Genomic DNA, 13588 nt, shown 5'->3' with positions numbered 1-13588 from the left:
CTGAAAAAAGTATTACTGCACATCTTAAATTCATAGTGCTGCTTAGCTTCAAACCGTGAGTTTACTATCTCTTTAATTAAAGCTGGAAATCTAAAGCTTCTAAATAGAGAACAATAAACATGAAGCATTTTGTAGCTTTCTCTCCTTCTTTCTAAATTAGACTACTTTTAAATACCGCTTTTTGTCACAAAGCTTAAAAGTTTTTTCTACATTTTATATGCAGAATTTCTTGCAACTAACTTTCCAAACTATGATTTGAGTGAGCATGGAAAAGACTGGAAAACCTGTATCACGAATGTCAATGCTATGATCCGCTGTTTACGCTCTGAAACAAAAATAAACCCAGTAAGTTGTCTCAAGGTGGTAATTTATTAAGTACTAAGTTTCTGTTTCTTTCTCAAATTAATTATTTGAACTCCTCATCATACAAGTGCTGTAACGGGAAATTCCTTGAGTTCTGCCTTTGCATTGCTCAGCGTAGGCCTGCTGACTGCAGCACTAGTTCCAGATGGGGAATACTGGAAGCATATCCCTTTCTCTTGCTCTGCCTCTACCTGTTCCTGTGTCCAGCATTCAGTTAAGGGATGTATAAGCATAGGACACTGAAAGAAAAGTGCTATAAATGTTGCCCAGAAGTAGTGTGAAGTCTGATTGCAAGCTTAAACATGTAGCTTCTAGCACTGTTTTCACAGGCTTTCCTTCGATATACCCAGCCAGGCATTTCAACTTTATATTGACTGAAACATCACTCCCAAAACACCTGTAACTCCATTTACCTCTGCTTCTAAAAAGCTTTGTGCAAATCTGTGAATATTTAGTATCTGTTTCACCTGTGGTTTTCATGATTGAAGTTTAGGAGTAACTATATTGTAAATATCTGGAATCTAATTTATACTGAATGGGAAATGAACTAGAACACTAATTAGAAAACTGGTGGGCTTTTCCCAGTGCATGAACTAACTTCATGAAATGTTTCAGGAGACAGCTGAAGGGAAAGAAATAGTGGCTGACACTCCAGATACATCTCATTGTGTAGATTTAAATGATAATGAAGATGGTGAAGGCAATTCTCAAAACTCTCAGAAAATGACCAGCTCCACAACTGACACACCGCAAAATTCAGGATTGGATAAGTTTCCAGAAGCTTTGCACACACCTTCGGTCCAGAAACCACAATCTTTGGAACCTATGGGTAAATTAAGGAATTTTCATTTTCTGGATTTCTGTGTTATGTTTAAAATGATCAGTGACAGGCAGAAGATGCTGCTGTCGGTGAAATTGTGTAGTAAAGGGATTTGCTGAACTATGTGACGACTCTTAAGGCAGTCACTTTATGTGTGTATATATAGTAAGTCTTCATGAGAGCAAACAAGAACATTATTTGGCTAACAGAATATGTGTTTGCAGCTACCAGTGTCCCATAATGCATATCAGGTCTAAGATTGGAAAGTTCAGCTGTACGATATTCTGTTCAGTTTCTCTAAATAATTACTTTTCAAGAATTACCCTGGTTTTTTTTTCCTTTGGTAGATATTCTGCCTTAATGGAGTAAGCTAGCTCAGAATATCTATCGAATGGTATTGCAATTTGAGAAGAAAACCCTACCTTTCTGTAAAACTGACAGTTCAGGACAATAAAAATCTTAAAGCAGCATTTTTTTATAAATAAAAAAGCAGAATATACAAATGCATTGCAAAAAATTCCCTGTACGGCATGTGATGCCTCTAGAGAGCTTCAAGGAAAATGAGCTGAGATTAGTTGCCCTTGGAAATAATTTATTTGATTAGAGTCACTTTGGGGCTCTATTAGATCCGGTCCTGTACCCAAGATTTGTTAGTCTGATCCCACAGACCTCCTGATTTACTATACATTTTGCTTCTCTTTCTGTTTTTTTTGGGGTGGGGTTTTTTTTTTTTGAAATGTTTGCAGTGAAGTCAGGTTGAAGTAGTTAAAAAAACCAATTCACTCTGTTTTTCAGTTTCCACTTAGTAGGATCTAAGCACCATTGAAATAGCAGAACTTTTTACTTATGTAATTGGAATAGCATCATCTTTTCACGAGATGAAAACAATTTAGTAAGCAGTCATTAATAATGCAGGTTACATTGCTAGCATTGCTGAAAGCATATCAGAAGTGCTGTTAAATTGTTGTAAAACAGGCAGGGTTTTTTTGGCTACTTGGTCATTTGTCTGCAATGTGTTACATTTTAGTATTAGCTGTAGTGTTACAGTTTTGCTGTGGTCTTTCCAAGCAAGCACAGTAATTTTGGGGAGAACTTTTCTGTGTCCTAATTTTAGTGTAATACAGCCATTTTGAAGCATTGTCAGTATTGGATAAGTAAAAGCGCGCTCACGCGCTCTCTCTCTCTCTCTCTCTCGCTCTCTCTCTCTCTGACATCCTTTCTAGAACTTCTTGGAAGTCCATGGCGCAACGTTCATTTACCTTTCTCAGTCATTTATGTGGCTAAGGGGAAGTCTCGGCCAGAGTTGTCAGCTCGCTACCTAATTCGTCATATGTTCACTGAAGATGTGCTAGTAAAAAGCAATGTATATGGTAATCTTGAACGTGGTATGAGCCCACTGGACTGCAACAGAATTAATGCTCTCAGAGGTAAGAAAGAAAATCTCTGATCAAATGATAATATGGGGAAATTAACGTGAATTATTAACTTTGTATCCTGTGAACAAACCATGGAGCTTTGGAAATAAGTCTGTGAAACTGTTCTGACAGGTATTAGTGCAAGCAGGGGAACAAGTTGAGAGAAAGTAGATGAAGTTATGTTTAAGCAACTCAAGGAAGTCTCCAGATCACAAACCTGGCTCTTATGAGGAAATTCAGTCTCCATGGCATCTGCTTGAATGGCCAACACAGTGGGAGATGGAAGCAGTCCCAGAGGATTCTGGAGGTATCAGGGATAACTTCTTGATACAGGGGCTAGGTCGGCCAACCAGAGGTAATGCAGAGCAGGTTATGGTTCCCTTCACAAAAGGGTCGGGGTGTGATAATCGGTGGCACCATTGCCTGTAGAGACTATGAAATAGTCTTTGGCCTCAAGATCCCGCCGAGTAGAGTTAAAAGGTCTGAGAGTACAGACCTTGCACCTTAGAAGAGCATACTTTGGCTTATTCAGGAAACTCATAGGTGACAGCTTGCGAGAGGTGGCTCTGAAGAGGAGAGAAACTCAGGAAAATTGGCAGCTCTTTAAGGACAGCATTCTGCAAGCACAAGAGTCCATTCTGATGCTTGGGAGAACTGGTAGAGTTATGGGAAGACAAGTTTGGCTAAGCAGGGAATCTATAACTGAGCTCCAGTGCAAAAAAGCAGTATATAGAGATTGGAAGCAAGGACAGCTTTTGAAGCAGAATTTAGCAACTTTGCCTGGGAGTGTTGGAATGGTGTCAGGAAAGCCAAAGCTTAGCTCCAGTTGAGACTTGCAGGGAATGTCAAGGGCAACAAGAGCTTCTACCACAACATTAACTGTAAAAGATTGAGCAAGGAGAATATGGGCCTGTTGCTGAATGGGGCAGGGAACTTAGTGACAGCAGAGTCAAATTAGACTGAGATGCTCAGTGCTGCTTCTACCTCAGTCTTTACTATGAATGTCTCAGGCCTTTGAGTGCTGGTTGAGAACAGTCAGCATGTTTTCACCTAGGGTAAATCATGTTTGACACAGCTCATTGCCTTGTGTGATAAAATAGCTGGGTTTGTGGACGAGGGAAGAGCAGTGGCTGTCACTTAGCTTGATTTTTTTTTTTTAAATTATTTCTTCTTTTAGCAAGGTTTTCAACACTGTCTCTGACAATATTTTGATATTCCTGCTGGGATGTTACAGTTTGGATGGGTGGACAATGTTAAAGAACTAGATGGATGTTTGTGCTCAGAGGGTAGTGGGTCATGTTCTGCTTAAGTGACTGACACAGGGAGTACTGCAGGTATCTGTTCTGGTACCTGGCCTGTTTAGCATCTTTATCTCTGACTTGGAGACAATGGAGAACACTCATCAGGTTTGCATTTGACAGCAAATTGAGACTGTATTAATAGGTGCACAGCCACCATATCAAGGGAAAGGGTTATCACCCTCTGTTTAGCACTCATGAGTTTGCATTTGGATTACCATGTCAAATTTTGGGTCTCCTAGTAAAAGAAAGGGATATCAATAAAGCTGGAGGGCCACCAAAATGGACAGGGAGCTAGAGCACTTCCAGTTGAGGAAACTGGGCTTGTTTTAGTCTGGAAAAGAGAAGGCTCCAGGCAGACCTAGTAGCAGCCTGCCACTGTCTACCTTCTCGGTAAACTCCTTCTAGAGTCAAGCTTTTTGCAGTATTGAATGTGGGAAGTTGAGAGACTGCAGGCATAAATGGAAGTGAGAGATTCAGACTGGATATGAGCAGACTCCTTTTCCCCATGAGGACAGTCAGGCAGTGGAGCACATTGCCCCATGAGGTTGTGCCATCTTCATCCTTTTTCCACACCCCAGTGGACAAAGCCCTGGGCAACCTGGCCTTACTGCAGGAGTTGTCCCTGCTTTGGGTAGAAGGTTGGAGTAGAGACCTCCTGAGGTCCCTCACAGCTGAAGTGGCTGTGATCAGAAAGGAACAGGTTCAAGTGCCTTGCCTTCTAAGGGCTTAGAGGTCAGCTGTCCCTATTCACCTAAGAAGGTCCATTGAGAGAAAAGGTCTCAGCAAATTATTTAGTTGTTTTGAAGCTCAAGGTGGGATAAGGATTGTTGCCGAGTGATTTTTGAAGTAGACCAGTTTGAGCTATTTGAGTAACAAATCTTTACTGAAGTGTGTCTTTTCTAAATAACGTGTAACAATGTATTCCACTATATGAATATGGACAGTTTTGCAGTTTCCTCAGTTTATATGAATTCAGGATATCTTCAGGAAATTGGTATTATTTATTCTCTTTGAAAATGCTATTCTAGAAGCAGAGGGAGGGTATGTTATGGTTGGAGTTGTAGCACATATTCTGCCTTCTGTATTGCTCTCACCTCAGCATTAAGACTTCCGGAACACTGGTCCGTGCCCCTTCCTGGGAGGGAGTCTTCTATAAGTCTCATTCAGTCCTTCCTGCAAGGCTGGATAAAGCAAGCAGAACTGAGGCAGTATAATTGGCATAACAGTTATGTAGCAAGTGAGGAGGAATGTAAAGCAGGTTGTAGGTAGAAAAGGTGTATGGGTTATCACACAGAAGAAAAGTTGGCATTATCTGGTAAGATTTAAGCATGTCCAGCACAAACAATGGTGTTAGCCACAGGGCAAATGGGGAAACATCATCAGGTTTTTGGTGGCCATTACCGTATCTTAAAGAGAGAGTTCAACATACTTGAAAACTTTTGGTCATGGAATACAGAAGTCTTTCCACCTTTTCTTTAACTGTGTGTTCTTGTATTTTCATTGCAAAACTTGGCTCTTTCTATGAGAAATCTGAAGAGAAAATACTTTGCCAAGAATTCTTAAGTGTTGCTTGTGGGGTGTTATTTACTGGGCTAGATCCCAGGCTGAAGGCAGTGTAATAGTGGAGTGCCTCCAACACTTCCCAATACCACTGGTTTGATGCACGGCTTTATTTCCTCCTGTGTCCTCATGATACCACTGTGGGATAGTGCTCACTGGGTTAGTATATTGCATATTTGACTAGTTACCCTCATCTGGATGACACTGTTAGTCATATAATTTAGTTTTAGGTAGTGCTGCGAAGAGCAGAGAGTTGGACTCTGATCCTTATGGGTCCCTTCCCATCTGAGATATTCTAGAATTCATCACACGTTTTTGCAATGTGCATCTCCTAACATATCTTGAAACTGCTTCTCTTCCATGTCTGAGTATAGCGGGGTTGAAAGGGTTGTTGAGATCTGGACAGTGCAGCCTAACAGCTCCACAGATGTTAGAGGCAAGAGTGCCTCTAAGGATACAGCAATAGTGCTAAATAAAATTAAACTGGGACTTTTAATCTCTGGGGTAATATCTGGGCACGGCTTGAGGGACAGAGCGTGCCAGAAACCTCTCCCAATATAGCAAGTCTATACGTAAGAGTGGGCTTTCCTGAACTGTACATCACCAGTAGCCTGGGAAGCATTGCCACTTTAAGCATCTCCATGTAATCCCATAGCACACATTATGTTTAACAACATTTTGAGCTTAAGAAGCATTCAAAAGATGTATTAAGTGTGTCTATGTGATGTTCCTGCAGCCCTAAGGCTCCAGAGCAGATGAGAGACGAAGTTGTCTGTGTTGTGATTGCAGCCAGGCCATGTTGCTTGGCTCTGGGGCCAGAGGGCAGTCCCTGGCCCTGTTTTCTTTAACATTATAAGATAGCTTGATTGGATGGCAGCATCAGCTCCCTGAATGTAACCCTGCAGAGCAGGAAGGGGCCCTGCATAGCCTTACTGTGGTACCAACAATTTGTCAATTTCTGTAAAAGAAAAGCTGTTCCATGTGCCATTTACAAAGGCTCCGTAGGCCTGGTGGTAGGAATTCCTGTTCTGTGCTGTAGCTCTGAGGCCAAGCATTTTCTTGAATTTGGTGTCGGGAATGGAGGGGAAGAGAGCCTGACTGCTGCTTTGGACAACAGCTTGTGTGTCCTTTGTCAGCATAGCTTATTACAGGAGCGTACTAGGAATGAAAGAACCTAAGGCAATCTCACTCCTCCTCACACGCGCGCGCGCACACACACACACACACACCCACCCCCCACCTCCACCCGCAGCAGAATAAACTGCAAGAGCACAAGTTTTCTTCTCTGTCATTTCTTCCTTCAGACCCATGCTTTTCTGGCAAAATAGGTTTCCAGGTTTGGAACTAAAAGTTAAAATACCAACTGTAAACAATGATACTGTATTTGATTTTTACTTGCTAGTAAAAGAAAGAACAAAACTGGCATAATATCAACTAGCTATACCTTTCATTCTACCAAGGTAAATCTAGATGTTAATCAGAAGTAGAAATAGTATTGCCTTTGATTTGAAATCACAGCTGAGAATTCCTTTTTGGTGCTTATTTAAATCTTCTAGGGGCTTGCTTAGAGAAAACATGTAATTCAGCTAAGCTCAGAAGGACAATCACTCCTCAGTAATTTAAAAAAAAATCTGTTTCTAAAACTACTCATTTTACTTGTTGAAGGGGAGAAAGCTGCTGTAGTTTTACCTTATTTATCCCATTGCTACCAAACTCAAGTATTTATTTACTGATCTTGTTGCAGTATGGCAAGGAACAAGCTCTTGCAGTTCTTCTGTCACTGTTGTTCCTCTATAGATGTGTTATGTTGAATTGCTGTTTCATTTTAGTGAATATAGTTGTCGGAGATTCTCTGAAGGAGGGCTTGGTCCTGCTAAATACTGGTCATTCTGAAATGGAGTCTGAGATTTCTGTGCAAGGGTTGACCACATTAGAGGCTGAGGTTATTTAGCACTTCAGGGGATCAAGCCCATGTACATGTTTACATTCTTTCTTTGCATATTTTGTTTTTCGGCTTAAACCTTTTGTTACACACATTCAAATTAAACAGAAAGAGGGAAGAAAAAAACTGCCTTCTAGCTCTGCTCTTCAAGCCTTGTAACATGTCTAACTTTCCTGTTTTGATAGGATGCACTTGTTTTGGCTTAATTACATCCAGAAAGAGTCTATAGCCTGCATAAATAATTGATAACTCACTATTTTATACTTGTTTATTTTTTAGACTTTCTTCAAGAGAATTATCCATCCTTTGATCTAAAGGAAACTGGATATGATTGGAAGGCATGTGTGGCTGCCATAAACAGCACAATCCGCAGTCTCAGACATGACCATAAAAAGGCTACAGTTGGAATCCGACGGAAAGTCATGGCAGTGCCACCACTGAATGCAAAGAGTCTTCCACAGAGTCCCACTTCAGTAAAGCCATTTGAAAATGATACTATCAATCTCATGGACTGAAGCTCCATAAGATCTGTCTCAAATCTTAATTTAGCAGGTTTTTGTAAATCCCACGTAGAAACCTATTACATAGAGTTCTCCTATTATTCTGAGTTGTCAGCAGCACTAAATAGTATTATTTCATGAGACCAAAGTTAGCAGAAGACTTGGGAACCCTAACTACTTGTATAAGTAGCGCTTGTGTTCCTTGGAAATTACTTTGACTATTCCCTGTAGCATTTGCAATGTACTCTTCCCTTAAAGCACCTTCTTCTCATGATTCATTGACTCTGAAAGATTAATCTGATTAGAAAAGATGCATTGTGCATCACGTCAGCAGAAGCAGATAGAAAAGTGGAGAGGAAAGAATGGTCCTCCTTGGGGGAAGACTCATAGCCGGCTAAGTTATCTCATTATGTGTGAGGAATTAAATTTGCTTTGACAATGGGGTATTTTAAGCAAAAATACCTAATGCAGAATGGGAAAAAAAATGTATTGCATCTAGCTAACTTGTTATATCTCTCACTTTTTTTGCCTTCTATAGCAGCCTTTGTTGTAGGATAAGGAGAGAGGTAGACAACAATGTACGTACAGTTAGTAGTATTTTCTTTGCCCTGATTTAGCTTTACAAAAGCACAAAAGCATCCCAAACAAACAGTCCAATGGTTGATTCTGGTTTTTCTTGATGAAAATTAAAGAAAACACTTCTTCAGGGGCTTGGTCTGTTGTTTGGTGGCATATATCTCATCCAGTGATGTGGATGTCCACAAGATGCAAGTTTGCTGCAACTTTCATCTGGAGGATTTGGATCCTGATTCAGATTTCAAAAATAACAACTTCCGTTGGCTTCAAGTCATTCAGTTAAAACCGAGGACACGAGCAGTACTGTTGGCACGCAGTCAGAGATGAATAGCATCAGTAGTACGCCTTCTCAAGCTCCTAATCATGGCTTTTAATACTCAGGTCTATAAGGCTAAGCACGTTTGCTTTGCTGTCTGGGTAGGCTGCTGTTCTAGAGACTTGTCATTCTGCCTTTGTTAACTTAAAACCTTGAAAGATGTGCAATGACTGTTCAGAGTCGCAGAATGGTTGAGGTTGGAGGGACCTCTGGAGGTCATCTGATCCTCTCCCCTTGCTCAAGCAGGGCCACCTAGAGCCAGTTGTCCGCCACCAAGTCCAGACAGCTTTTGAATATCTTCAAGGATGAATACTCCACAACCTTCCTGTGCAAGGGCTCAGGAACCATCACAGTGAAAAACTGTTTCCTGATGTTCAGAGGGAACCTTCAGTGTTTCAGTTTATGCCCATTGCCTCTGGTCCTGTCACTGGGCACCAATTAGAAGAGCCTGGTTCCATCCTTTGGGCTCTGTCTTCTTTGCAACCTCCCCTCAGGTATTTATATACATTGAGATCCCCCTTGAGCCTTCTCTTCTGCAGACTGAACAGTCCCAGGTTTCTCAGCCTGTCCTTACAGGAGAGATGCTCCAATCCCTTCATCACCACCAGCATTTGCTGGACTCTCCAGTATGTCTGTGCCTCTGTTGTACTGGGGAGCCCAGAGCTGGACCCAGCACTCCAGGTGTGGCCTCACCAGTGCTGAGGAGAGAAGGATCACCTCCCTCAGCCTCTTGGCAGTGTACTGCTAATGCAGCCCAGGGTACCATTAGCCATCTTTATGGCAAGGGTTCACTGCTAGCTCATGTTCAAATTACTGTCGACTTGGACATCCCAGCATACTCTGTACCCCATCATCCAGACCGTTAATGAAGATGTTAAACAGGATCAGACCCAGTATTGACCCATGGGGTACTCTGCTAATTACTGGCCTTCATGTAGACTTTGTGCTGCTGATTGCCACACTCTGGGCCTGGCCATTGGTCCAGGTTCCAAATGAGCTCACTGTCTGCTCATGCAACCTGTATGAGCATCATACCATCAGCAGCTTGTCTGTGAGAATCTTTTGGGAGACAGTGTGGAAGGCCTCCCTCATATCTGGGTAGACAATATCCACTGCTCCACTCACCTACGATGAAATGACTAGCCTTGTAGAAGTTTATCAACTTGGTCAACTGTGATTTTGTCCCCTTTGATGAAGCCATGCTGTGGCTACCCCTGGTGGTATTCTTGTCACTTGTGTGCCTGGACATGGTTTCCAGGATAACTGCTCCATCACCCTCCCAGGGATGGAGGGGTGGCTGAGTGGCCTGTAGTTCCCTGGGTCTTCCTCTTTGGCCCTCTTCAAGACAGGACTGACATATGCTTTTGTCCAGTCTTTGGGCACTTCTCCCACTCGCCTTGATTGATCAAAGGTTATCAAGAGTGGCCTCACAGTGACATCAGCCAGCTCCCCTAGCACTCATGGGTGCACCTTGGACTTGCATATGTCTAGTTTGCTTAAGGATTCCCTGACCCTGATTCTCTTTTACTAGGTGTGTCTTCATTGCTCCAGCCTTTCTCCCTGGTCTCTGGGACCTGGGATTCTGGAAGGCCAGTCTTGCTCGTAAAGGCTGAGGCAAAGCAGTCAAGGTGCCTGATCCTTTTCTGTGTCTTACATCACCAGGTCCCCCATCTCATTCAGCAGTGGGCCCACATTTTCCCTAGCCTTCCTTTTGTCACCTGTGTACTTACAGAAGCCTTACTTGTTGGTTTTGGCATCCCTGGCCACATGCAATTCCAGCTGGGCTTTAGCTTTCCTAACTTCATCCCTGGATGCTCAAACAATGTCACTGCATTCCTCCCAGGTTACTTGTTTGTTCTTCCATCCTCTGTATGCTTCCTTTTTGTGTTTGAGTTTGTCCACAGGCTCCTTGTTCATCCACACAGGCTTCCTGGCATTTTTGCCTTACTTGTTCATTGAGATGGATCCCTCTGGAGCTTGGATCCTTGAATTTTAACCAACTTTCTTGGGCCCATCCTCTCTCCAGTGCCCTAATCTTATAGGACTCTTCCTAGCAGATCTTTGAGGAGTCCGAAGTCTGCTCTCCTGAAGTCCAGGATTGTGAGCCTGCTTTTTACAGGATCCTGAACTCCACCATCTCATGGTCACTGCAGCTAAGGCTGCTTTTGACCTTCACATTCTCAACAAGCCCTGTAGGTGAGTATGAAGTCCAGCAAAGCATCTCTCCACAGTGGCTCCTCTGTCACTTGGAGGAAGAAATTACTGTCAATAATAAATATTCATGCCCTTGCCTTTCCTTTCTGTCCACACAACACTAAGATTTATTAATGCACTGAATTCTATACTAACAAAAAAAAAACCTAAAACCAAACAAACTAATCTTGAAAATTACTTGGATGTTGAACTTATAAAAATAAACAACAATGAATGACTTTATATATTCAATTTCACATCTCCCTCAGTTTCATTTGTAAGTTGAAATTCAACAGTAGTAACTGTAGAGAAGAAAATGTGGGGTGTTTTTTGTGTTGGGTGGGTTCTTCGGGGGTGTGTTTGTCATGATTTTTGGTTTGGGGATTTTTGTTTTGTTTGTTTTCAAAAGAGGAAGCATTTGGTATATGCCTTTCGGTTACTTATTGTCTTCCAGCATCAGTCACACAGTCCTCTCACCATCTGTGTGAGGTTGCCTCGCTGGTGCATGAACTTGCCTTGCCACTTGCATTATGTCTGTGTGTAGTCTTAGATGTCCAAGTTTTTCACAGCAAGAAGCTTCTCAGAAGACTAACACAGGGAACCAATTTCACCCCTGAAAGTTGATGCAACTGTGGCTTCCAAAATTATGCCTGTGTATATAGCAGAACAAGATTTAACTAAATCTGTCCTCTCCAAGGCAAAGGTTTCATGGTTTGGGGTTTTTTTGTTAGCAATAGGATAAAATAGTGAAGTTACTTGTTCTCACTTTAACTTCTATTTATAACAAACAGGCCGTGTTTATTATAGACAGTATAGAATCAGCTTCTTTTATTGCAAGTTAGGATATGCAATGGCCTTACAGGTAGGAAATTAGTAATTTGTTTCCCTTACAACTTCCTTGCAGAAGTCTTCTATAGGATTTAAGAAATAGGCTGAATTTCTGATTTTATTTTTTTTTTTACTAGAAGTGTTGTACTGCAAATTTGGTTGTTCTGGTTTACTACTAACAAATTCTGCTGTTACTGTTGTATACAATCGTTCTTGTAAACGCCAAGAACTTTGTTGTGTGTAGATATTACTAGTTGCAAACCTCAAAAAAGCCAAAAATGCTTATATTTTTTCAGTAGTTTTATGAAACTTTTTCACTGTCCTTCACAGATTTTAATGGTAGAATGATATATTTATTGAATGACCTGTCTGGCACTGAAATCTGTTAGTGTGGTGCGTACCTATTGCTTCCATACTGAAAAGAGAATTGAATTGAATAAAAGTAGAAATAGTTTTCTTGTTTCTGTTTCAAATGTATCAAGTTTCGCTAACTTTTATAAAATAAAATTACAGTATTTTGCTGTTAGGAATAAAGTATTTTACAAATAAAACTAGCATATAGCTCCTTGACTACATATGTGCGTCTTAAATGTTTCTTGCACCATGGATTTACAGTTCAGGTGCAGTTTCATCTGAAAAGATTCTTTTGGTCCCCTTTCAAGACCCAGGTCTTTGAGGAGATCTTCTGACTAAGGTGAGATGATTTCCAAATTTAGACAGCCTTAACTGATTCAGTAAACCAGAGCAAACTCTTTTGGACTTTGCTTGTCAGTTACAGCTTTGTGTGAGCTATCTGAAACGGCGATTTCCACGAAAGGGTAGGAGTGGAGTAAAATTTTAAAGAAACTCCTTTAAACTGGTACATTTGTAGTAGACTAGATATGAGTCCTTCCTCTGTACAGTAGAGCTGGGCCACTTTATTCATGCATGATTGACATTTCTGGATTTGAGATGATATTTCGTAGTTCATCTGGTACTTCTGGCATCAGGCTTGACAGCCCGCTAATCTAGTACTGTTCATGGCCAGGATCTGGTGCACGTTTCCTGATTAGATGTAAAATGTTACGCTTTCTTGAGGCATCTATTGTAGCCTCATGCATGGTGGTGCATACAGTATTTTCATACAACATATAATAATTACATGTACAACTATGATATGCAAAAAGAAAAAATCTTATACATATATTACACAAGCATTAAAATACTTTGCTATTAGTTTTCATCTTAGGATTGACCCTAGACATTGGCAGTGATATGGAAATACAATTCCATTCCGAACTCCGGTTCTCTCTTGCAACTGTTGTGGATTTCAGTAGAGGTTTGTGTACGCCAGACCTGCAGTACTGGGTCTTGCCGTATTAGTGGTCCGATCCTTCCTTGTTCCTATCAATAAATATTCCTGCAAGAACTACACCTTAATGATGTGGTTTCCAACATAGCAGTTCCATAGTAGTTGGAAAGAATTGCAAGGGCGTGCCTTTCCCTTCCTTCTACAACATAAAGAGGGTGGGGGTTTGGTTGGGGGTGTGTTGGTTGGTTGGGGGTTTCTTGTTTTTTAAAGTCTACATCCTTGAAGTAGCTATTGGGTGGCTGATAAGCTCTGCAAATCGGATCCTCCCCTGCTCTTGGGCAGTGCTGCTTCAAATTAGATAGGCTGCTAGGAAGTTTTCCATCAGATTTCTTAGCGCTTGCTCCCACATTGCTGGAGAAGATAGGTTGATATGTGAGTGAGTGAAATGAACAGAGCAAACATTGATCTGGTCTCCCTGAGCCT

At 41.4% G+C, this 13588-nt stretch overlaps 1 protein-coding gene across 1 annotated transcript in view; it reads left to right on the top strand.

Annotated features, from left to right (window-relative positions):
• The window catches only part of BEND2 (BEN domain containing 2), a 36274-nt gene extending 23885 nt beyond the window's left edge, over positions 1-12389 (top strand). Inside the window, exons 9-12 of the mRNA XM_064474829.1 lie at positions 224-345; positions 979-1192; positions 2407-2610; positions 7681-12389. Of these exons, the coding sequence (XP_064330899.1) occupies positions 224-345; positions 979-1192; positions 2407-2610; positions 7681-7916 (776 nt within the window). The 3' untranslated portion in view covers positions 7917-12389. The remainder of the gene's footprint in view (positions 1-223; positions 346-978; positions 1193-2406; positions 2611-7680) is intronic.
• Positions 12390-13588: the final 1199 nt, after the last annotated feature.

The sequence above is a fragment of the Phalacrocorax carbo genome, chromosome 1 (assembly GCF_963921805.1).
Source record: "Phalacrocorax carbo chromosome 1, bPhaCar2.1, whole genome shotgun sequence".
Lineage (NCBI taxonomy): Eukaryota > Metazoa > Chordata > Aves > Suliformes > Phalacrocoracidae > Phalacrocorax > Phalacrocorax carbo.
Note: the sequence above shows the minus strand (reverse complement) of the source record. Positions and strands in the feature narration are given on the sequence as shown.